Source organism: Oryzias melastigma, linkage group LG14 (genome assembly GCF_002922805.2).
Source record: "Oryzias melastigma strain HK-1 linkage group LG14, ASM292280v2, whole genome shotgun sequence".
Taxonomy (NCBI): Eukaryota; Metazoa; Chordata; class Actinopteri; order Beloniformes; family Adrianichthyidae; genus Oryzias; species Oryzias melastigma.
This window is the reverse complement of record NC_050525.1, coordinates 20,832,179-20,856,295: the sequence shown is the minus strand read 5'-3', so window position 1 is coordinate 20,856,295 and position 24,117 is coordinate 20,832,179. Positions and strand designations below refer to the sequence as shown.

General features: G+C 35.5%; 1 protein-coding gene across 2 annotated transcripts in view; it reads left to right on the top strand.

Moving 5' to 3' along the window:
* LOC112143073 (rho GTPase-activating protein 26) overlaps positions 1-24,117 on the top strand; it is a 62,927-nt gene that overhangs the window by 14,418 nt on the left and 24,392 nt on the right. For both annotated transcript variants that reach the window (XM_024266830.2, XM_024266829.2), the window contains exons 2-7: positions 15,487-15,582; positions 18,279-18,340; positions 18,561-18,632; positions 22,071-22,172; positions 22,255-22,365; positions 22,764-22,868. In XM_024266830.2, the coding sequence (XP_024122598.1) occupies positions 15,573-15,582; positions 18,279-18,340; positions 18,561-18,632; positions 22,071-22,172; positions 22,255-22,365; positions 22,764-22,868 (462 nt within the window). In that variant the 5' untranslated portion in view covers positions 15,487-15,572. The remainder of the gene's footprint in view (positions 1-15,486; positions 15,583-18,278; positions 18,341-18,560; positions 18,633-22,070; positions 22,173-22,254; positions 22,366-22,763; positions 22,869-24,117) is intronic.

Here is a 24,117-nt window from a genome sequence, read left to right as displayed (position 1 = left end):
AAAAAGAGAGAGAAGACTGAGCCACTCATAATCCCTCCTGCCACACAATTTATTTCTTCAGTTATTTAAACTATTTATCTGTACATACATTAATTGTTTTTAAAGAGTTGGGACACTAAGTGCAATGAGAACAATGAACAATCGACAACTATAATGTCACAGTATGACATGACAATGATCCAATATGCAATAATGAAAAAGTTGGGACTTTGTACAATAATGTATGGTTATAACTGCATCATGTATTTATATAGTTCTCCCTGCTTATATTCTTTTCTCATTTCTATTTGCATTTTTATCTATGAGCCTTGTTCAGGTTTTGTTGCCTTCTGTAATTAATTCTGACTCGAGAGCTGCCAAAGAAAAATTTCAATGTACTTGTTTTTCAACCTTTAACATGAACAAATGGCAATAGACTCTTAATAGCAATCTTAATCATTAAACATTTTTGGATATGATTCTAGAGTATGTCCTATTATAAATGTCCTTTATTTTACAGTTGGATGTGAAGTGTTTGAGCTTTGTTTTAAAATGTCATCCTGTCAAACGATGAAAGAGTTGAGCAGGACTTGAAAGCGGACCGCGAGAAGGCTGAGAAGGATCATGTGGTGATAAAAGTAAATGTTGCACCCCAGGACTGAAATGTCAGAACCACAGCAATGTAAAGCTTGTTTGTCTGTCTGTATGTTGCGGGTCCCACAAAGTCAATTACCACCTCGTGTCAACAGCCCATCAAATGGATCAGACTCTGTGATCCATAGATAATTTCATTTATTTCAGTTTTAACAATAAACATTCTTTTGTTTTTATAAGGTTTCATATGCAAATATTTAGACTGACGTAGATGTTTTTGTATCAATTTTAAGACATACATTTATAATGCTCCAAGTTGCAGCTTTCTGTGTTATAAGGTGTTGTATCTTTGGCTGCTTCTGCTTTAGTGATTACCACTTTGATGTTGTGCTCTGTTTTCACCCCCCAGCCCATCTCCTGTTCTGTTTCTCTCATCTTGATCTTGTTGGCCTCAGAGATTGAACTGACAAGCCTTTCAGCTGTATGTCCATCAGGCACCCGTAATAAGTTTTGACATATTAGACACAAAAAGTAAGCAAGAAAGAGCTGCTTAAAAGACTGTAGGGCAGACCTCGTTCTTTGCCTCATCCATACTTCTGTTGCACATTTTAATTAGCTGTACACTGAAAATGAAAATAAATAAAACGGAACTACTCACCTGTGTCATGTGCTCACATCTAATAATGGCTTTTCATTTTGACAAAACCGAAAGTTTACTTGCGTTCGAGATTTGCTATAAGTCAAGAGTGACATTAAATTCTGACTCCTCACCTTATCATAGAGGTTACATAAAATAAATGAAATATGAATTTAAGTCCCTTGATGCATTGCATTTGTTTTATTTGTAGAAAGCCAATTTCACAGTAAAAGTAATCTCAAGATACTTTTCCGAGAAAACAAACCTGTTTCAAAGTAGGAAGTGAGAGCTCACAGGGTGGAAGTCAATACTGAAATGATGGTGAATTAATGGGATTGGCCTGATAACCTAGTTACATCTTGACAGTTAAGAAGACAGAGAGATTAATGAGGGGTAAAGCTAAGAGGAAGAGAAGGAAGGGAGAAAACAGATTATAGCTGCCTAGTCTGCTGACCAAAGGTTCAGAGGTTGACGTTTCGGTGCTGTGACAGTTGTAGTTGACTGGGGGTTGGGCATTGATGCTAAAGGCCATTCATGGGGCTTTAAGAAGATTCACTAAGGATGCACTGAACTGAAAAGTATACGCCGGAAACATAAATGAGTAAGCATTGGGCCGTATTCAACATTCCAATACTGTGCTGCAATACTAATCAAAATAAAGTAAAACTTGTTAAATAAATAATTTCCATATGGAAATATACTGCCTGTGAGTATTCCAGTATTGTTTTTCTGTTGTACTCTAACAAAGTGTTTCATGCAAAAGGGCTTTTACAACAAGGCCTACATTTAAACAATGTCATAATTACACTAGCCCACATCTGAACCTATGTTTCCAACAACATCTGTGCCTTCAGGTGTACCCATTACCAATGTACAATCACTAGATGCAAGTCCTCCTCTTGTCTCTGCTTCATCACAGAAGTCCTTTTCTCTTCTCATCAAGCTCATGAAATCCAGGACTGAACACTGTCACTGTTGATGCTTGTGCATGGAGCACGTATATCTGCGCGTGCCATCTTTACTGGGTCAGGAAAATGGACTTGGTTGTTTCTCCAGTGTTCAAAATAGTTCCCATTCCTGGAGATGGGGACTTCTAAGAGATAAGAATTGAGCTGCAGTTTGAAAAATTTCAAGAATTGAAAAAATGTATTTAAACTAGGGCCAGTAAATAACTTATTATAAAACCAAATTTTTAATTCATACTTCTTGGATGTTATTTTTTTTATTTTTGCTGGACTCTCTTTATTATACAAATAATAGCCAATTAGGTTTTAGGAACAGGGAAATATGTTGTCATTCTGCCTGCTGAATGTCAGATAATTTCATTTAATTAAAAAAAAAAAGTGTCTGTGTGGATGACCTTAACCAAGTTAATGGCTAACTCCCCCACCAAAAATACTTTCAATGACACTTATAGAAAAAAAGCCTCAGTGTTTAAGAATGATGGTAATTTGGTGGAAGAAGTTGAATCTAGTTTAACAAAACGGCAAAAAATCACTCATCTAAGAGCAATAATAACTGAAACTAATATATTTCAGTGTGAACCCTTTTCAGCTTCAATGCTAAGAATATTTGGGATGTGGGAGGGGATGAGTCACCAACTGCAGCATTTTCTGAGTCAAACAATACCTGCTTTATTTTGAAGTCTTATTGAATTTGAAATTACAGTGATGTTCTTCAGTTGTATTAGTCACAGGTAAGGGGGTTAGAGGATGTGTTTACTTCTTTACTATCTGTACCCCACTTTCCTTTCTTTTTCACAATGGCTTTTGAGCCTTGGTAAAGTCGAGCAATATTTATTTAGAAAAAGAATGAAATTGATGTGTGTGTTGAAAATCTGACTGATAAAAACTTGAAAAAGCCACATTCCTTTTGCAGTATTAAAAGACTCACAATTCTCATATATATTTTTTTTATAAAAATGCATTTATGAACTGCTGTAAAGTGTCATTCCATTAAAAAAAAAAAGTTTGTGCTTTAATGCAACAGACTGTTCCCCTTTGAGCAACTGGCCACGGTTTTTCTGGCTGGAAAAGTCTGGATGGAGAGCCTACTTCCTCTTCCTGTGCTTGTTTGCCACCTCTCCTTTCAAACTTTCCAGAGCAATGACAAAGATAACAGTGATGGGGGCCACTGTAACCCTGAGAACAGCTTTGACAAAGCGTTACATATTTATCATGATGTGTTCATGGAAAATATACAGGACATCATGTTGTTGTTTTTTTTAATACTTTTAATCTGTAGATGAAACCTAAATCGTCAAGTGTTTCTAAGAAAGAAATGTTGTCAAACAGAAATACATGGAAGCTTATTTACTCACTTTTTAGTGCTAGTTATCAAATTTTTATCAAGGTTCAATATCTTAGAATAAAAAAAATATAACATATTATGTAACTCAAGTATTACATTTGAATTTTAACAATAAATAACATGTGGTTTATCATTAGAGGGAGTTTTATCAAACACTGTCAGAGCAACAATATAACAAATCCTTTTAATAGTATTTAGTTATTTTTAACTGTTTGATTTTTGATAAAATCACATGTTGTTCAACCTTTTCTGTTGAGATAGTCTTGTCTTTCTGGCTGCTACTTCTTTAAAGTTTTCTCAAAAGTTTCTATTTGAAGCAGAGTAAACGTAAAACCAGTGGGTATGCCAGCAAATTGGAAACTAATAAACAAACTCAAAAAGTGATGTGTTTAACACTGTTAGGACTACATTGCATTTTAAATATTGTTGCTTGTTTACAACTTGTCTGATTTTCATCAGGCTTATGGACCTAAGTTAGAGGTTCAGGGTATTCCTTGTTTTTGTGATGTTGTTGAGGTTATTTGTCAGGTTTAAGGAAGTGTAGGAAGTAGACAAAGGCTACTAGGCGACAGCCTGGTTAGCGTGGTTTCAATACCCTCTTTCCCTTTCCTGTCACTATTATTGCCACACTGGTATTGGTAAGTGGTTAGGTTTTTACATGAATCATCTGTTGGTTAAGTTAAAAGAAAATGTGTATTTACCAATTGTTATGTTATTTATTTATCATAATTACTTTTTAGGTCAATGTTGTAAGAAAAGAGTGCTCACACTTTTAGATGTTGATGATGTTGGGTTATTTAACTAAGTATCTCATTTTAGAAAGATGGAAGAAAACCCCAACAGACTAACCATCTGCTGGCTCATTCCCTCTCTGTCTTGACACTGGAGGAAGTTTTTCCCCACTTATCTGCTTTGTTCTGGGGTTGTTTCTCTCATCGTCTCACTGTGTGCAATGGAAAACTCATACATTTCCCTGCATTTCCTGTTTTTAACAGGATGCTCATTGTCATTGGATGAAGTGCCTTTATATTACATGCAGGAACAAAAAAAAAAATCAAATATTTGTAAATACAGATTTCCTTGTGTTTGCCCTCAGTAATTAACATCCAAAAAGTAAAATATTTAGCTAGAAGAAGCATACAAGAACCTCTGGAATGTCCTTAAAGTTGTAACAACACCTTTAGGATGTTTACTCTGATGTGTACTTGACTGTTGCTGTTTATGAAGCTGTCCAGGAGCTATGGGTCAATTGTGACTGAGATTAATATACAATTGCTAAGGTGTTACTAACATTAGTACTAAATACTCTGGTTAATACAAAAAACAACGCATTTAAATCTTAAAATTAAAAAAAAAACGGCTAACAGTTGCTTGTTTGTAGTTTACAGTTTTGTTATTTCATACCCTTCAGTATTCGTTGCTTAACTGAAGTTTTAGACATTTGATCTTGTGTTGCTTCTAATGCAAATATTAGTCAATGTAATTTAAGTTCACATAAAATGAAAAGCTTTTAATTTCCACTGCTGGTTGGTAATGTCCATTTGAGCTCAAAATAAAACAAGTTAGAGAACTCATCCTCGTTACCACTCATATCTGACAGTTTTAGCTTGAAGGGAAATCTGACTTATGCTGCCACTAGACACCCAGGCTTTTTAATTTACCAGTTTTAAGTTGGAAAATAACAAGACATCACTGCTGTTGAAAATAGCATAAAGAATTGAGCTTTTCATAGGTTTTTTTTTCTCTGCTTGTTGTTGAGTCTTAAGCTCATGTTTGCAAAGGGAAAACGGTACTGTGAGCTCAAGCATACTTGTGGTGTCTGTGTTTTCCTCAGTTCACAATTTTTTTAAAAAGTTGGTTGTAGAATTGGTATTTTCCTTCAAATTACTAGGTCAGTTTTAGAATAAAAAAGGGCATTTCTGGTCATGGAACCTCCGCTTAGGTTCCAAGTGAGATTGTCCTACATTCCTGCCTTAGATTTTTCCAGAGGAAGCCTGGTGTCTGTATGATGATTTCACCCCACAGATCCTCTTTTTAGGAACAGGAGAGGAAAACCTCCTTCGTCTTTGTTTGCTGTGTCAGCAGCAGGCGTGGCGGTGCCAAAATAAAAGCGGTAGAAAGAGGTTTAAAAGGAGTTACTGAAAATTTGTGAGGCAGGGAGGGGAGTGGGGCGTCAAAGCGAGCTACTGAACTCGAAAGCAGCTAAGCATTAACATAGCATAGAAATGCAAAGGAAAAGGGTCAAAAATTTAAAATCACAAAAAATTAAAACTTTGCTCTGTGTTTAGTTTGTTTACTGATGTTGCTAAGAAACAAAAACTATGCAGTCAGTAGCAAGAGGGAAAAGAAAAGGGAAACCTTAAACTGCTGCTTTTCTCTCATAAACAGTTCCAAATATTCGACTCAGTAAGCGTCAGATTTATGAATTTGAACAGCTGTAACTGTAAATTTGTTTTGTGGTTCAATGATAACATTCCTTTTTTTAAGCACTTTACAGTCTGAAGTCATTTTGTTGTCTGTATCTTCAACCAACCACAGTAAAAATGAACCATTTGTCTCTAACAGCTTCTCCAGCTGGTAAATAAATTAGCAAAAGTGACAAAAAAATCCTTGATTTAACATCTAAAGCTAAAAAAAATGAAAACCAACTGCTTAAACTTAGATATCACAATCTATCATTTGATAAGTCACTTAAATTTCCACATAGTTTCTTGGAAAATTAATGTTCACAACAAATCTTGCTGAATTTATGTAACTGCAACATTCAGTTCTGCAAATAATCAAGTTTCTTTGCCAGTAGTTTCCTTCCCATAAATCAATCTTCATTTTTTTACTTCCATTGTTTTTATTTGTTAATTCAAAGTACCACACTTCTCCTTTCCATCTTTCATCACTAAGACTTTATGACTTTCTCGCTCTCGGTTTTGTCCTTTCCCCTTCCTCCCTCTCTGCTCCGACATACTCTTAGTTCATTGTAGCAGGGACTTTTTTTTTTTTTTTTTTTTTAGATTGTTCGCTTCGTTTTGTTCCCAGCCTTTATTTAGCCATTGTTCTTCTTTTTTTTTTTTGCCTCTGACCACCATTCATTCAGTTTCTGATGAGCAACGTATTACAGGGTAAAGTAAAACCACAGCAGTTTGCAGAATTATAATGTTAGTCAGATCTCATTAACATACTTGATTTTTTATTCTGCTTCTTGCATCTTTCTTGCACTTTCTTTTTGTTTTATGATTGATTAGCAATTTGAGAGAGAATGAGAGATCCAGCAGGGTGTATATGTAGTGTGAGAAGGTTTGTCTGCAGTCATTTTTGGGGTTGGTCTTGAATCTATACCAGAACAGATACCAGTACAAATAATCTTTGTACAGTAAATGCTCACAATCACTCATCCTCTCGGCCTATTAGGATGTGTCGAACACTACAAACATAAGGGACTTTTCCAGTGTTCACAAACTAATTCTGCATTGTGAGGACATGCAGTGTCAGGGGCTTAGGTTTCCTTTTGTAAGTGGTACCAAATGTAGGGCAGTTGTTGGTCTTCTTTGTGTCAAACTGTTTTACTTTACATAATGTACTGAGTCATCTTGTAAATTCTTGTTTTTTTATATTTGTTTGGAATCAAAACATTCAAATATATTTAGATATTTTAAACCTGATTTAAAAAATTCTACAATACTTGCAAAGCAGTTGTCATATTTTCTGCAAAGGATTTCAATTTTAATAAACTTATACTACAAGAACTTAACTTCGTTTGCATCCTAACAAAGGAACAATTTTTGTTCAGTTTTAGCTTCCTTAGATATATTTCATCAATACCTTGGAAAGGTGAAATTTATTTTAAATTTAAAATATGTGAGAACTTAAAAGCTCAGAGATGACAAGTTGGGACTTTCATGATGCTGTTATCCAGTGTTTGCCTGTATCCACATTGCATCACAATTTAAAGATCTAAATTTACATCAGGATTAATTATAAGTACTGCACAATGGTGAACTGATTACCATAGGAAGAAATCTGTATGTTGGAAATGTATAAAAATTCCAGGGGGTTGGTTTCTTTTGGACTGGGCCCTGGTTTCCTGGGAGCCATGCCTGCCCCCTGCCCTCTCCTTTCCATGTTTTCTTACCGGCTCTCTTCTTGCCTCTCTTTCTCTTTTTGATCTGGCCATAATAAATATATCATTAGAAATAAAAGAAAAAAGAAGCTTGGCTTGTAATGCAACAGGGGTCTATACAAAAAAACACTTGAGTTGCCAAAGGAGTATTTAACAAAAGCTGAATTTTAAGAATTATCATGTTACTTAGGACAAAAAGGAGGAAAGAGAAGTGTTAACTATCCAATAAGCATCTTTAAAAGCATTTTTTTTTACCCCCCATCACTCCCAAACGTGAGTTACTGAATAATGTAAATGGAAAATCTTACTGTATTTTAAGTTGAAACTTGACTCACTCACCCTCCCTAATATAAACATCTGTATGTAGTGGTAATTTAAAATATTGTACCAGTAATTCACAAAGAAAGTCCTATTATTAATGTGCATATGTGTGACACATGGGACACATTCTGTATGACTGCAAGCACACACAAGCACATGCAATGTGCAAGCATGCATGTTTATGAAAACAATCAGTCACAGTCTAGAGGCTGTTTAAAGCATTTTGAATGCAGTTTTTCCTGGTGACAGTTTTCCATTCAAAAGTGAGGAAGCAAAATATAAACACAAGATTAAATTTTTCCTTTCCTTAGTTCTTATTTCTTTGCCAACGCCTATTGTTTAACCCATTTTTTAAAGCGATCTTATTGTTTTTGATTTTTTTGGTCCAACTGAGACTTGTATAGCATTTAACCATTGGATCACTTTGTTCGTACAATGTTTAATTGAGCATGGAAAACTGTTTTTCTTGCCTCTAACTGAGAAGGCAAAAACTCGATTCTTTTGCCATTAATAATGCACCTTTAACCTGGAAACATTAGCTTTTTTTTTACACCGCCCAGAGGGACTGTATGGCCATGGTAAAGATTTAATATTGCTGGACAACTCTGAGCATTTTTTTTCCTCTATTGTTCTCCTAAAGTGTTGGCGGATGCTGTTACAGGAAAAAGAGGGATCTGAAATGTGGCTATGTAACCGGATCTACTTTCATGGCCAGATTAATTACCGTTATACACGCCGCATGCGGCTGAAGTAGACTGTTAAGCATGTGAATGTTGTGCAGTAAAAGTGCATCCATGCCGTCAGCTTTCCATAAAGCTGATGTGGCAAAAGAGCCAGGCACGACCTATGACCTTTGCTTCCTTTCAGCCATTAGTCTCCAAAGCGATGCAGGAGCGAAGCTATCACTGCTTCCTTGCCCTATCTGTCTGTGATGCACTTTCCCTGCTGTGTGCCATGACAGTACTCTTCCCTCTCTTGGAAATGTCAAACTAACCTTGCGTGCTGGCTACAGGAAAGCCTCCTCATGGTCTTAAGTTTACAATCACAACTTAATCACTTGTATTTGCGTAGGCAATTTTTTTTCTTGTTTGTTCTTTATTGCTTGAGAGATTGCTGAGCTTGGAGAGACTCTGGGCTAATGCCAAGCCTGACCTTGTGGTATCAGTTACTTTTTTTCCTGTTTATTTCTCTTTGAAACTCTTGCCTTTGCATTTTCCCTCCCTTCACAGTGATTGTTACACCTATTACTATTATTTATATATATTTATTACTATCAATACATATGTGTACAGTTATGTCTATGTCCTAAACTAAACCATATTAGTAAACCAATAGGGTTTTTTCATTGGAAATAAATGCTAAAAAGAAGTTTAGGCTTGTTAACTTCACCGTTACTGCATTTATTTCGCCACATAAAAAACAGAAGTAATCCAAATCCCTCCTGGATGCCTTACAAGACAGCAGGCAAAAAATAGCATTTCCGGGCCCCTTTGATCTCTAAAAAAAGAGAAACATTATATACTTTTCAGTGAGTTGATGGAGATCTCTTCATTTCATATGTGAGGACCTGCTGGATGACATCTTCATTATTTGAAAGAAATGCAAACATTCAATAGTTACTTGGACACAAATTGAATAGTTTAGAATGTAAACGAATAATCTGAGGTGACATAAATTGAGCATTTAAGCTATTATTAGAACAAACAAGATAAAAATAGCAAGTATTTAGAACATTCCCTTGATACCATAACATTTAAGCTCCAAAGTGATGAAACAAAAGATTAAGTTTTAGGTTTGCTGTTGATTTATTAACTGTCAATTTAAAAATTCATATTTTTTTTGGTAAAAGAATACATTGCAGACATGTAGGAATGCCTTTGTTTCCACTGATAAATTATGTGTTGTGTGTGTGTGTGCTAGTCCCACTTGATGAATAGGACTTCTATTTAGTTTCATATGAAACAAAGCTACTGCAGAGTTCAAGCCACTGCTGGATATCCTGTTGATATCACTGAGGGCCCATTCTTTTGACCGTGTATGTGTCTGAGTGAACACAAGAAGTGGCCCTTGTTCTGCGTCTGCATGGCTGTGGCTAATTACACATTCCTTTTGTGTGGCTCGAAGTGTTGCGCGTTTCTTTCAATGTAATTTTTGTTGCAAGATCCCACATTGGTGCGATGGTGACTGTCATTGTTGAACTGTGAAGCAAGCATGTGATGAGATCGTTTGGCTTGACTGGACTCCCACCAGTTGGTAGCTGGTACTGCTATGTACAACTGCTGCTGAGTCATACATTTACTTCTATGTTGTCACTAATGAGTTGATAAAATCAATGAATCGATCTAAGATTAATAGATGGGTCCTTAAAAATAGAGATTGATCTAATGCATAATGGTAACATCTTCTAGCTTAATGCTAATGTATAATGGGATTTCCCATAGGATGGCTAATGCTCGGTGGACATAAACATTCATTGCTGACATCTTTATATACTCACAGGTATGAATTTTCCAACTTTTTAAAAAATAAATATTTTTAAAGTAACCATTTGTGATCTGAAACGCCTTTCTTTGCTCATAATTTTTTCTTCTTCTTCTGGAATTAGGTCTAATGCTATAACCCGATCACCACCCAGTGGCCAAACTGAATCGCCCTCCAGGAGAAGCAGAACAATTGTTGGAGCTTCTCCGATTGAGAATCCACGTAACACTGTATGGCAGGGGTGTCAAACAAAATCGCAAAGGGGGCCAAAATCCCAAACACACCTTAGGTTGCGGGCCAAAGAGGATAATATATTGAACACACTAAAACCACATTTTTAAAACTTGAAAAACGTAACTTTTTAACATTACTATGAACAAAAAAAGGCAGGAATATTATTCCAGAATAAATCAACTTAAACCTTAAATAACTTTAAATATTTTTCTCTCTGTAAAAGATATATTCTGTCAAAGTTAGAAATGAGCAGAGGATAACATTGGGCCATTAATAACAATAAAATAAAATGAACTGGAGGGCCGGATTCGGTCCCCGGGCCTTGACTTTGACACATGCTGTACGGAGTTAACAATGATTATTATTTAATTAAAGCATTTTACAGTATGTGAACTGTTTCAGAATAGTATGATTATATTAAAAACACATATATATAGATTATTATTGTATCTCTAAATAAATATATCTAAATACGTAAACTGCGTAAATTCAAAATTGAATTCAATCAAACTGAATTGAGTGAATCGAAAAAAATCTGAATCGAAACAATCCAGACTCTGGTGAATCGAATAGATTCAGGTAATTAATGTTAATACTCAGCCCTAGTAGTCGCTAAATATTTTCTTGGTGTTAGTTGCAAATATGTAAAAGTTGTCATCCCCATATACCGGCATTTTTATTCTCATTTAATTTCTTTTTCTGCCATCAATCTGTTCATAATTTCCTTTATGTCATGCTTGATAAGCTAAATGATAACAAAGTAACTCTTATAAAGTTTAAGATATGTTTTAATCTGGTGTAGATGTTGCATTTCGCCTTGAATCCTTTTAAAACTCCAAAGAATGCATTTTATTTGAGCGTCTCCATTCATTGGTGCCATGGCTGCAGCGGAAAGTGAAGCAGCAAAGCATGGAAGGAATTCCGTCTTGTAAGTGTGAGAGAAGAGGGAAAGAGGACAGTGAAGAAAGGGCAACAGGGTCACCTATTTATAGTGTTGAGTAGACATGCACACGAAATCATACTAAACAGCAGTAAAAGCATGGTATGCATAATTCATCTCAGCACTCTCAATAATGTGTCTTTTTTTGAGTTGTTAAGCTGTTGGAGAAATTTGCATATTTTTCAGCCTTTGCTTGATTTTATTTGAACACAACTATACACTAGTATGACTGAAGAGAGTATATACAGAAGGTGAAACGCAGCTTATCTAAGCTCAGATGAAACAGAACTGTTAATGTAGGGTGTGAAACGCATGATAAGCTGTCTTTTTCATCATGTACTTTTTTAAAGGAGTGATAGAGATGTGTTATTTTTCTTATCATTTAGTATGTAAATAAGAGCTTCCACAGTGTGTGTAAGGTTTACTTTTCTTTCTAATTGCAAAGTGGAGTGATTAACAGCTCAAACTAAATGGATTAGGGCTAAAATCCCTCCTTTGGTGCCCTTTCTGTTGCTTCATGATGGTGGATTTTAAACCTGACCTTTTGAATGACTCCCTGAGCCATTTCTGGTTGTTGCATATGTAAGCAGGCTATCCCTTATGTGGCTTTTTTTCTGGATGAAGTTCTCTTTGCTGGATGTAATCCCGCTTTCTTTGTGTGTTTTTATTTAAATTCATTTCTGTTGGCACGCTTTTATGGACTCCTATCAGCCAAGCCTGTGGTTTTAATTTGAAAACATGGTTTCAATAAAGCTCACAGTCTCATTGTGTATTTTCACAAATCTGTTAGAACTGCCAGCATCTATCAATTCAATTTGTATAGAGAGTGTTATACAAATCTCGAGCCACAAGTAGTTACCTCATCCTACATTTTTTGAAGCAGCAAACTAGAGAAGCGGGTTTTTTATTAGTTGTGAAAAGTGTTGCACACTTTTGTCATTTTGTCCTTGCCAAAATGGAGTCATGATTTATTCTAATAGAAGGGGGAAAGAGAAGCAGTGACGGTTTCTTTCCTGTGCTACTTCAACTTCCTGTTTTCTCTTTATCAATGCATTCAAGTCATCCAGAAAGAAGAAACAGTCATGTAAAGTGACCACTCTTAGTCCAAATAGCAACGGGGGAAAGGTGTAAACATGCACAGTTCTTTGAAATCTCACTATCTCACATTTCTTCATAAAGGCTGAAATATTGAGCAAAGAAACACTTTACTGCACTTTTGCAAATTAATTTATTTATGTTTGTTGTCTGCTGGCTGAATTCAAATTATTTTCTTGACTCACTCGTTTTTTCTTCATACTAACACGTTCTTTTAGCATTTCTCTCACAATGGAGGACACGTATAAAGAAAATTAAAAATGTATTTCTGAGTATTTCTTTATTCAAACTGGTAAATCAGAAGCAGACAAAACAATGTTGTTTGAAAAACTTGTAGCTGTTACGTACAAGCTACGATTGCCAAGCCACACAAGCTCCCTGCTGCTCCATTCTGATGCATCCACTCTTCTCCCTGACCTTGATAAATTGCTCAGCAAAATATTAACTTTGAATAAGTGAACTGTCCCAACAAGGATCTCAAAGTGTAGGACTTCCATTATTCCTTTTCTCATTGCTTTTCCCCGCCCTTGTAATTTCTGGCCAATGAGTGAAGACATCTTTAGTCACGTGATTTGGTTTACAAGTGTTGGTTTGAAACAGAAATGTACAGTTAAAGGCTAAAAGCTAAATACAGAAACATAAGGTTCAGAACTCCATCCAGACCAAATTAAGCAGACTTTGTTCAAAACCAACTGGCTTTTCAAGTATGAATACACCCTAAAAGACCACTGGGAACTATTTTACAATAGATCTAAAGATGGTTGGAGTGGGACTGTAAAAAGCGCTTCCATTTCTGCTCTTTGTTACACTTACCTGGGCTCTAGTTTGGCTTTAGCATCCAAATTTGGTGCTTGTGCTGAGTTTAAGCTTCTGTAAAAATAATTATGTTACTTTTCTACAGTTAGTTCGGAAGTATGTGGCTGTATTTGTTTCAAACTTATGTTTTGTTTCTCTTTGGTTTAGGGGTAGTTTTGACATGGGACACCAAGACCAGAGAGGATGAAAGAAACGGCACACAATTTACTTTTAAAGTGCTGATAGCAAGTGTCAGCAGCATGAAGGAAAAGAAGACAGAAACTTTTAAAAAGGAGAGGCCAAACAGAATTCAGTAGAGCTGTATATAGATTGGAGGGTGAGCATAGACAGGTAGTTCTACATGAAGATAATGTAGATTCAGTTCTGCCAGAGCTGTGTTAACATATTACAGTTATATATTAAGATCTACAGCCTCAGAGTACGATGCTGTCAAAGAGAAGCAAACCTTTGTAAATAATACAAATTTACCCTTTAAAGCTGTAAATATACAGTAATGAGTATCATTTTCTTGGCTTGATGCTGAATTACAATTATTTATAGATACATTCATTACATAATCTTTATTTAATTCTTCCAATAAACTCTATGCTGTTTATCATAGTGAGGTCATATTTTTTCTGCTTTTAAAGTCTTATTTCTTTTTAAATGAAAAGCTTATACCATCCAATGAAAATATATGATTTTTTTTTCGTCAACATTTATGCATGTTCATTGTTTGCAAAAATTGGCCCTGGAAAAAAAAGTCAGTGTATGCACTGGTTTTTATATTGATGATTAAATTGTAAGCAAACATCCAGCATTAATGGGTTGTGTCATTCTGATGGCTTAGTCCAACTATGACTCACTGGTCATTGACATCCCACTGTGTTTTTCTAAGTTATTTAAAAGAGAGAAATTGTGCACTGTTGAGGGTTCTCGCAGCATGTGTGTGCTTCTGGCAGAGCAAATTGGAGCTGAAAGGCCTGGGTTTCATTTTTCTGGCTGGGGAGCAGGATTTCAGGTCTTGCAAAAAGAAACAGTGGTATTTACATGAACATGTTTATCAGCCTTTTTTTTTCTCCCGTCCCTGTCCTTTCTGCAGTGTTTGTTATCAAAGGTCAACTGCTTTCTCTGCATCCTCATCTGAGTTTTATTATATTCTGAAAATGCCTCTGGATTTTGTTCTTTTATTATTATTTCCTCCACACTCTGGGAAACTGTGGGATTCCTTGTTTTCTGACAATAGAGGAAGGGAGAAAGTAATCCCAAGTCGCCGATTTGACCTGATCTCTGTTTTAGATTCTTTTTAAAGCCTTTGAATCAGTTTGATACCCTGCAAGTTCCTAGTCGCAGTGAATTGCACCATTTTGGTTTCCAAGAAACATGAGTAATGTGCCTCTTACTCTTTTCTTTTTTACCCCCCCCCTCCTTTTTTTTTTTTAAAACCCTGAGCTCACACACACACACACTATATATATATATATATGTAGGAAATGTAGCAAAGTCGACCCCGTCCGAGAGTTTTAATGAAAGAGAAGCCAAACTTGCTGTGAGTCTGTTTCCTGGGAGCTTTTAGTGCTTTATGTATTTGAAAAGCCTCCAACTGTCAAAGACTTTTCAACGCTAATGTGACTGAAAGTTTAATGGAACTTTTTTTTTCAAGGTTCTCAGCATAAAAACACATGTTCAGATACAGAAAGGCTGTCGGGCTACATCAATAACACCACAGGGGACCCACTTTTTCCTCTTACCGATATATAACTGCGTAGGAAAGAAAGTAATCCGATTGTGAGGAGTATTCTCATACATCCTTTTTACTTTGGGTAACTAAAGTTTAAAAAGAGACAATAGCGCTTTAATTTGGTATTACGACTGGGCTTTTTTTTTGCTGTGATATACAATTTCAAAAACTCCCTCACTGTAGGCTAGGTAATATGAAACATTGTTAATCTTTTTCTTCTGTTTTTGCATCTTCCTATCTTTCAGGTCTGTCAACAGCCAAAAGGAAGTTTGCAGATTCTCTCAATGACTTCAAATTCCAGTGCATCGGAGACGCCGAGACAGACGATGAGATGTGCATAGGTGAGTAGGCGCACACGATCCCCTGGGAACATTTTACCAAAATAGAGCCGTCTTTATAAAGACACTGACGTGTCATCTATGGCCTTGGGAATTTTAACAGCTTTAAGTAGTGTGGGAATCTTTAGGCACCTCTGGATTCAATTAAGATTCAAGAGGCAACGATTCAATTGTAAAATGATTATCAATGCATCCTAATTCTATGCATTTTTATAAATGTTTTCTCTACACCAATGGATGGTCCCCAACCCCTGGGCCGTGGACCGGTTCTTTGACAGTTGTGTCCTTTTGTTCGGCTTTATTTATCTATCACAGCTAAAAAGTCAAAGGGAAAATCTTCATCACAAAATTCAAACCAACTCCAAAAAAATCACATAGAAGCCAATTAAAGTTGCTAATTTGTGGAAACTTGTAAAATGGTTATTTATAAATGTTCCTACAGAAAGGCTGAATTAGGTAGGCATACGTTCAGAAACTTAAGAAAATGTTCCTTTGTGTTGGAAAAAAAATGCCCAATGAATGAGGATTTATGTAAAGACGAAACATGATCTTTTTTTTTGCCCAGAAAGATAATTGGAACCTGGATTGAGTGTTAAAATGTCAATCTATAGCAAAAATATCATGTATGTTTTCTGTATGGATTTTTTTTCAAATCAGGAACAACTTCTGCAAATCAACAACTTTGTTTCACTGAACCTTCATCATCCAGAAAAAATACAGAAATCTATTGATATTTTTAGAACTTTTAGAATGTTTAGCAAAATTTTCTGTAGTAGAATTTTATTTTGAAAATAGGTTTTCAGACACCGGAAGCTTAAAAAGGACAGCTTCAGCACCGTTCGGACCGGTCAGTGAAAATCTAATTTTAATTGGTCCATGGCCTGAAAAAGGTTTGGGGCGCCACTGGTCTACACCTCAAGACACTTGTTACTTTCCAATACTTTTCTTCACCTAAGTGCATTTGTAAGTAAAGATGAGATCAATATTGTGACATGAGAAAAATGTTTTGTGTGATAATCAACAATCTTTCACAGCATCAAGAATTTTGAAGAACTCAACATTCTTCAATAACATAGTTTGTCAATAGATCAGCTTAAAAGGCGCCTTTTTAACCTACACCAGGAACACCCGGACAGTTTCTCTCCTCGTCCTCTAGATGGAAACGTGAAATCTGATGCAACCCACACATGGAATGACTGTTGTCCAAAGCTTTTTGACAGTCGACTTCGAAAAGCCAAAATGCTTCCAAACATTAGTTTTAAGCAAAGTCGGGGTTGGTCGGATCATGCGGTCTGCAAGGTCAACCAAGTTAGTGGGGTCTTTAAAAGGTCAAAGTGAAAATTTACTGCATGTCTAAGTTTCTTTAATACTTTTTTTGTTAAATCACATTCATATTTTTATTATTGACTATTTAAAATTTACAAAATAATACAAAATTTTTTATAGATTATAAGTGATGCATCTAATAATTGATCGCCTCCACTAGATTTTTGTCATAATGGGTGCTGGGTAATTAATGTCTTGCAATTTATTTGTGTTTAAGTTTTTTATAACGTATAATACAACTTTTGTCTCTCATTTATCAGATGTTCTCATGTCAGGTTGCGCCTCCCATTTCATAAAAGCAGTTCCCACAGTTCCACACACAATAATTAGCCTCGGTTCTTAGCTACCTTTTTTGTTGCATTTTCCACCCTTTTTTCTGTTTTTGTCCACTCAAGGCCTGGAAACAAACGCTTCACAGCCTGTTGTCAGTCCACTGCCTGATGGTTGGGGACCTCTGACCTACAGAAGACAAAGGCTTATGCTGGGCTAAGCCTTCTGACAGACTAAACAACAGACTACAGTTTTGAACAGATTTAACCCCATGCAGGGCTCAGATGAAATCTCCTTCGGAAGCATCAGTTATTCAGATTTTTGTCACTAATAACATTTATTCAAATATATAACAAACGGAGTCCCAATTCCAAAATTCTCTGTAAACTGATGATTATGTTGTCGTGTTTCAAATAGCTTATAAGCGTTCATCCACCCTGCCTCACCCACATTCAACATTGTTCTGGTTCTGAATATAAGCGTTATTTCCAGAACTTGCAGACGACTTGCTGTTCAAACATCCTGCTGCCCACCACACCCTCTCATGCTGCCCGGCTCTGGGTCTGCAGGTCACAACCCTCCACTGATCTGAGCCACCCACCACTCCCGTTTGAATATCCACGCTTATCCTTCCTGAGCAGCCAGCTTCTCATCTGCAGAGCTTGGCTATAGGCTTTGGGGTGTTCTTTGGCATGTAAATGCTAAAATTCCTCCTCAAACAATTCTCATCAAAAGCTTTTCTGGAGTAAATTTGTGTCCAGAAAAACAGTTAATTTCTTTTATTACTGTGGAATGTTTTTCCAAAGTTACAATGAAAAACCAAAAAGTTGTAATGCTGCGATTCCTAAGAATAATCGAGGAGCACACAATGTCTGAGAGAGTACAAATGTGTGCAATGTTTGCAATCTTGGGCACAAAGAGGCAACTGAGGAAGAAACTGCGACCCGAACAATGCCTCCAGTTTGACCTGTGCCGACCTTCAAGAAACCATGGCAACAAACCCTTTCTATATTTCTGTTTCACTTTATTTTGATCACTGATGTCACAACTGACCACCACCGTTCTTCTTTTTTCTTTTCCTGCACGGATCTGGCCGTCCTTAGCCAAGTCGCTTCAGGAGTTTGCAACCGTCCTGCAGAATTTGGAGGACGAGAGAACACGAATGGTGAGAGACCTAAAACAAATTGCGACCTTCACAAAGTTTGATTTGATTGCAACTATATTCACCTCGACTCTCTGCAAGTCTTTGATTCAGTTCAAAACCTGGTGCTGAATTCACTGTAGGTTAAATAGTATAGTAACACTCCTAATTAATCTTTTTAAATGTGGTGATTAAAATACTTTTTTTTCTTGTTTTGTGATTTGTATTTGTTTGCGTCCCACAGATTGAAAATGCCAACGATGTGCTGATTTTACCTCTGGAGCGCTTCCGGAAAGAGCAGATCAGTGCGGCGAAGGTAAGTAGACACTGTGCACAACAAAGCCCTGTTGGCTGTCCACGTGCCAGGAATGAATATCGATTAGTGTATGACTGCAGTGAAAGATTAATCAATGAGGCCTTTTAGTCTTTCTGTAGCTCCCAAATCTGTTGACACTTTCAACACAAGACATGTGGTTGATAATGACTTAATCTGAGTGAGTGTGTCTTTTTATTGTTAATCAGAGAGGATGTTGCAATATTTAATAATTAGATTTTGTGACTAAAAGTAAAAAAAAACGTTGTAGCATTTAGTTTTTACATTAAAAAATAACTCTAAAATCGTACCAATTTTAACCCTTTAACTAATCAACCAAGACAAAATTGATAAAAAAAAAAAAATCTGCCGCTTATCGACTCAGAGAGTAATGCACATACATTTTTTTTCTATTTGTACTTTGCTGTTTGGTGGTGCAAGCAATTAAATGTTCATTTTTTGTTCTCATTTACTTTTGTTTTAACCATAATGTTAAGGTTTTGCATGTTTTAATTCAACACTGCTGGAGTTACACAATTGTGAATAAAGATGATGACTGAAATTTCGGAATAGGAATGAATAAAATAATTTATTCTAAATATAATCATATCATTGTTTTTACATACTTTTAATACCTCAGTAATTTGTGTGTATGATACCGGCTCGCATTTACTGTTGAGCTTTAAATTAAGGACAATTGTAAATGAGCACAAAATACTCTTTACAGCCTCCTCCTTATCGACTATCTGTTAAGGTTGGAATATCACCAAAATGACCTCAATAGGAGATTAACACAAAAAAATTCACAGAAATTGTTGGTCACGCCATGTGTCAGAAGAAAAGCAAACTTTTTTTTTTCTTTTTCAATAATCACATTTCTAGAATTAAATGTTTGCCTCATAAACTACTAAAAAGTAAAAAAAAATGTTAGGAGATAGTTATTATACAGTAGATTTTATTCCTCATATCTGCCTTTTTGTGTTTTTAATCTGCTTATATTGAGTCGTAGTGCTCCTGCTTTGTTGGGGGTTTTCCTGGTACAGTCATTAGACGTGTTGTGGGCGTAGCAATCCATTTTATTGTTGGGGGGACGGGGGGTCACTGTCTGATCTTGGCATGGTGGTCAGATTAAGAAGTGAACGCCAAAACGGCACAGCAAGGTCACCACGAGCAATGTGTTAATCTGAGTTTAGCCTAAAAGGCCTGAGAAAATCGTCGCCTGGCTCTGCTTCACCTCTTTCTAAAGCTGAAAAGCTGGAGGCCTTTACTGTACTTATTTGCTGGACAAATAATCAGATCTAAATGTGCAGAGTTACACATTACAGAGTTTATTTAAAGAAAATGGTGCTCCAGGTTGTAATCTTGTTCACTAAGCAATTCTCTGTAATTGAATGATTGCAGCGTCCCAGGAGTCAAACTACACAAGGAAGTGCAGTTAATCCAGCGTGCTCTTCAAATTATAAGTACTGTGGAGCCTGAATTAAAAAAAAAAATAGTAAAAACTTCCTTTTTTAATAAGAGTTGAACTGCATAATTGATCATTTCGCTTGCAGGCTCTAATAGAAATGTTTATTTGTATTTTATCAGCCTATTTTTTGCTAATTATTAAGGCAGACTTAGTTCAGGAAACCAGAGTTTCACACCAAAATCTTCCACTGTGCTCAATGTGTTGAGTAATTATCTACTGCTATGGCTAAGAGGGTGAATATTGCTTCACATGAACGTGGCTGTAAGAGCTGTTGAACATCAGTCGGCATTGGCTAATAATATCAGTTTCTTCTTAATATTTTAGTACGTTTAGGCACAGAGAAAGGCAGCTGATTGTCACATACTTTACTGAAGTACTACTGCCACCTGCTGGCTAAAGAATGAAATGACAGCTAAACCCATAAAATGTTCTGTGAACAAAAAACATATTTTTTTGCATTGATAGAATAGCGGGACAAATCCTCAGAGAGACACCATAACATCACTTTAAATCAGTTTTCATATGCATCAGTCGTTAAACCTTAGACTCAAAGAAACAACCTGCGAATCAGAGGGAGACTTTAAACATAGATCTTGTTGTTCAGACATCCGGTCATCATTTCTGATGTGTTCTGCAGCTGCTGACTGCGGCCCAGAGGACTGGAAGTGCTCGCCTGGAAACCGACAACACTGTATTTCATAGCCAATTCCAGCATCAGTGCATTATAAATTATTCAGTTCAGAATTAGTTTTTCACTGACGCCACCAGTTTGCAATGATTGTTGAAGTGGTAAAGTCAAAATTAAGGCAATACATTATCTATAGATTTTTAACACTTGAGCACTCTGTATTAGTTTAAAGAAAATTATATACACACATTAATTGTTATTATAGTAATCGTAAAGAGACTATGTATAGATTATGCACAATTTCATATGTATTCTCTTTCTAATGTGAAAATATGACCTATTTGAGGATTTGCTCTGTTCATTAAAGTTAAAGGAATGTGAGCAGGCCAGGACAGATGTAGTCTGACAGCACCTCAGGGCCTCTCCGGCAGAGGGAGACCCACCCTGAAATCTCCTTCCTCTGTTTATGTTCCTCCTTTTTTGGTCTCCCTTTAGTAGTCATTGATATAACTTGTAACCGTTTTATACTTAACAGAGTGAAACTTAATTTTTTTGTTGTGTTTTTTTTTTTAAAGCTGAAACATTTTCCATTTAATTTTTAAAGCTTTACAATTCTTTCTAAACTCAAAACAGAATTTTTCCTACATTTTAACAAGAGATGAGATCCTTTGCAATAATTCAGTCCAACTAGGTTAATATATTGGTACATCTCAATTAGAGTTGAGTTTATGTATAAATAGTTATTCAATCTAAAAACCAGCAATTGCATTAAACCAAACAACATTTTTACAACATTTTTATTCTTGCTCAAAATGCACCATCTGCAGTGATTTTTCAAAATAAAGTGCAGTATTAGGCAAAATGCCTAATAAAGTTAGGATTTTTTATGTTAAAGTTGAAAAAAGATTCATTGCTTCTTCACGTTTTTGTTATTCAAAATCCTGCTTCTGTATCAACAATATTCAAAAAGTTTACACATGTTGTAAACAATTATCTTTGTCCACTTTCTGCTATCATTCAGCTTTTTTATTTTCAAGTAGTTTATGTTTAGTTTACGCCCTGCTCATCTTTCTTTCACGTGTCTCTTTGTTATGTCAGTGATCTCATTTCTGATGAAACAGTCCATTGTTCAGTCAGCAGCTGTGTAACCCAGAGGGAGAATTTCATGCTGAGCTCTGTGGAAAATGGAAAATATGGGAAATCTTCAAGAAAACCAGCATTTTTCCCCAATGTTTTTGCAAACTCTTCTCAATAAAGAAACACAATATAATCACAGTGTTTTTAACACTGTTGTAGAATTCTTGCAAGGCAGCATTCTGCAATGATTTTTGCTTTTATCTGACAGGAAGCTAAGAAGAAGTATGACAAAGAGACAGAGAAATATTGTGGAGTCCTGGAGAAGCACCTTAGCCTTTCAGCCAAGAAGAAAGAGGCGCATCTGCATGAGGTATGATCTCATGTCAGTCCACGTCCTGTTTCTGTCTCCCACACAAGCAAGCTCATTTCTCACAAAGCTTTTCCTGTTGTAGGCGGACAATCAGGTGGATAACGTGAGGCAGCACTTCTATGAGGTCTCCCTGGAGTACGTCTTCAAAGTGCAGGAGGTCCAGGAGAGAAAGATGTTTGAGTTTGTGGAGCCTGTAAGACATTTTCTTCCCTGTTGACCTGTTTTTGTTTCAAAACTTCAGGAAGCTGAATAGAAATGGTTCAGCATTTGTCTTCATTACTCTTCCTTTCTTTGTCAAAGCATTCACACTTGAAGTAATATAAAGTGCAGCTGTCAGATCCTGGCTAACTGAGATTTCAATTTGATGAGAGAATCTGAAAACTAAAACCATTTTTCCATGTCATATTTATGTCATACTGCTTAGAATCATCAGTTGCTTTTCTATTTATTTATCATGTTGAAAAACATTTTCAACAATAAAAAAAGTTTACTTTTTATTCACTGCTTTGAACGCACTTATCATTTCCTTTTTTTATCTTCTTGTTTTCCACTTCATCTCTTCATCGCGGCTTCTGTGCTATTTTCCCTCAGCTGTTGGCATTTCTTCAAGGCCTGTTCACATACTATCACCATGGCTACGAGCTGGCTAAGGACTTCAACCACTTCAAGACAGATCTTACCATCAGCATACAGAATGTAAGGTCACAAACATTGTTCTCGTATCCTGTTGTACACCTCACTCTCTTAGGGTAATTAACTCAAATGTGTTGGCTTTATTTTCATTAGAATTTACAAAATATGTACTTTTCATTGTAGAAATTTGAAGATATTTTATATCATAAGAGACTAAAACCAAATATGGAAAGATACATTTTGATCAAGTAAATATGAAAGGCATTAGATAAATTTCCAACATGTACAAAGTATTTTACTGAATTGACATTTTTCTTAGTGCTGTCATGCGATTAATTTTCTGTGCGATTAATTAATCGTGACCTATAATGAATCTGTTTTTAATCGCAACAGTTTTGAACTTAATAATTGTTGCGAAAATTCTCAATTTGATCAAAATACGACTAATAGTGACTTTATGAAGTTTTTATTATAACACTTTCAACCTTCGACACCACTAAGAGGAATTTTAAAAAAACATCCAGAGTGCTCTAATTTACCACATAAAAAAAATAACAGTAGAAACATCTTACTGAGCAATCCAAAAAATATTGAATATGAACTCCTTATTATCACCATAATTCAAATGTTTATGCACCTTCTTCCATAGAAAAGAAATGAATTTCCTGTGTCCCGTTTGGTAAATTTGATTAGTTTGACGACTGGTGTAAAGCAGAAGAGAATTCAAGAAGGAAGAATTGATTTAATCTATATATTCTTTATATGACCATGGTATGAACGGGATAATGCTCTTTGAGGTGTACTTTAACACGGAAGTAACCATACAATGCGGAAATTAGATTAATACAAAAACAAATAAATAAATAAAATTATGTGCTAAAATATATTTATTTAATTAAACACAATGATTTGACAGCCCTAATTTTTCTTAAGTAATTTATAAAGAATAAATAAATAATCTACAAACAGGCGTTTAAATAATTTTTTTTTTTGCCTTAATATATCTGAGTTACATTTTTTTTAATTGAAGACATGAAGTTTAAAGACAGTTTAAAAAGCTTTAATCTTATTTAAATGTTTAGCACTCTCTTGTCTCATTTTTCCTTTGCATTAGTGATGAAAACAAACTATTGTATAACTGACAAATTAAAACACTGGCAACAATATTAAAAAATAAAATCAAGACCATTATCATGTTGTATTATCATATCATATTGTATTTGCTTTTTTATGTCCTATAACATTAACTTGTTAAATGATGACAATGGATTTTAAGGAAAACAAAACGAGATTTTGAAAAAAAAAAAAAAAA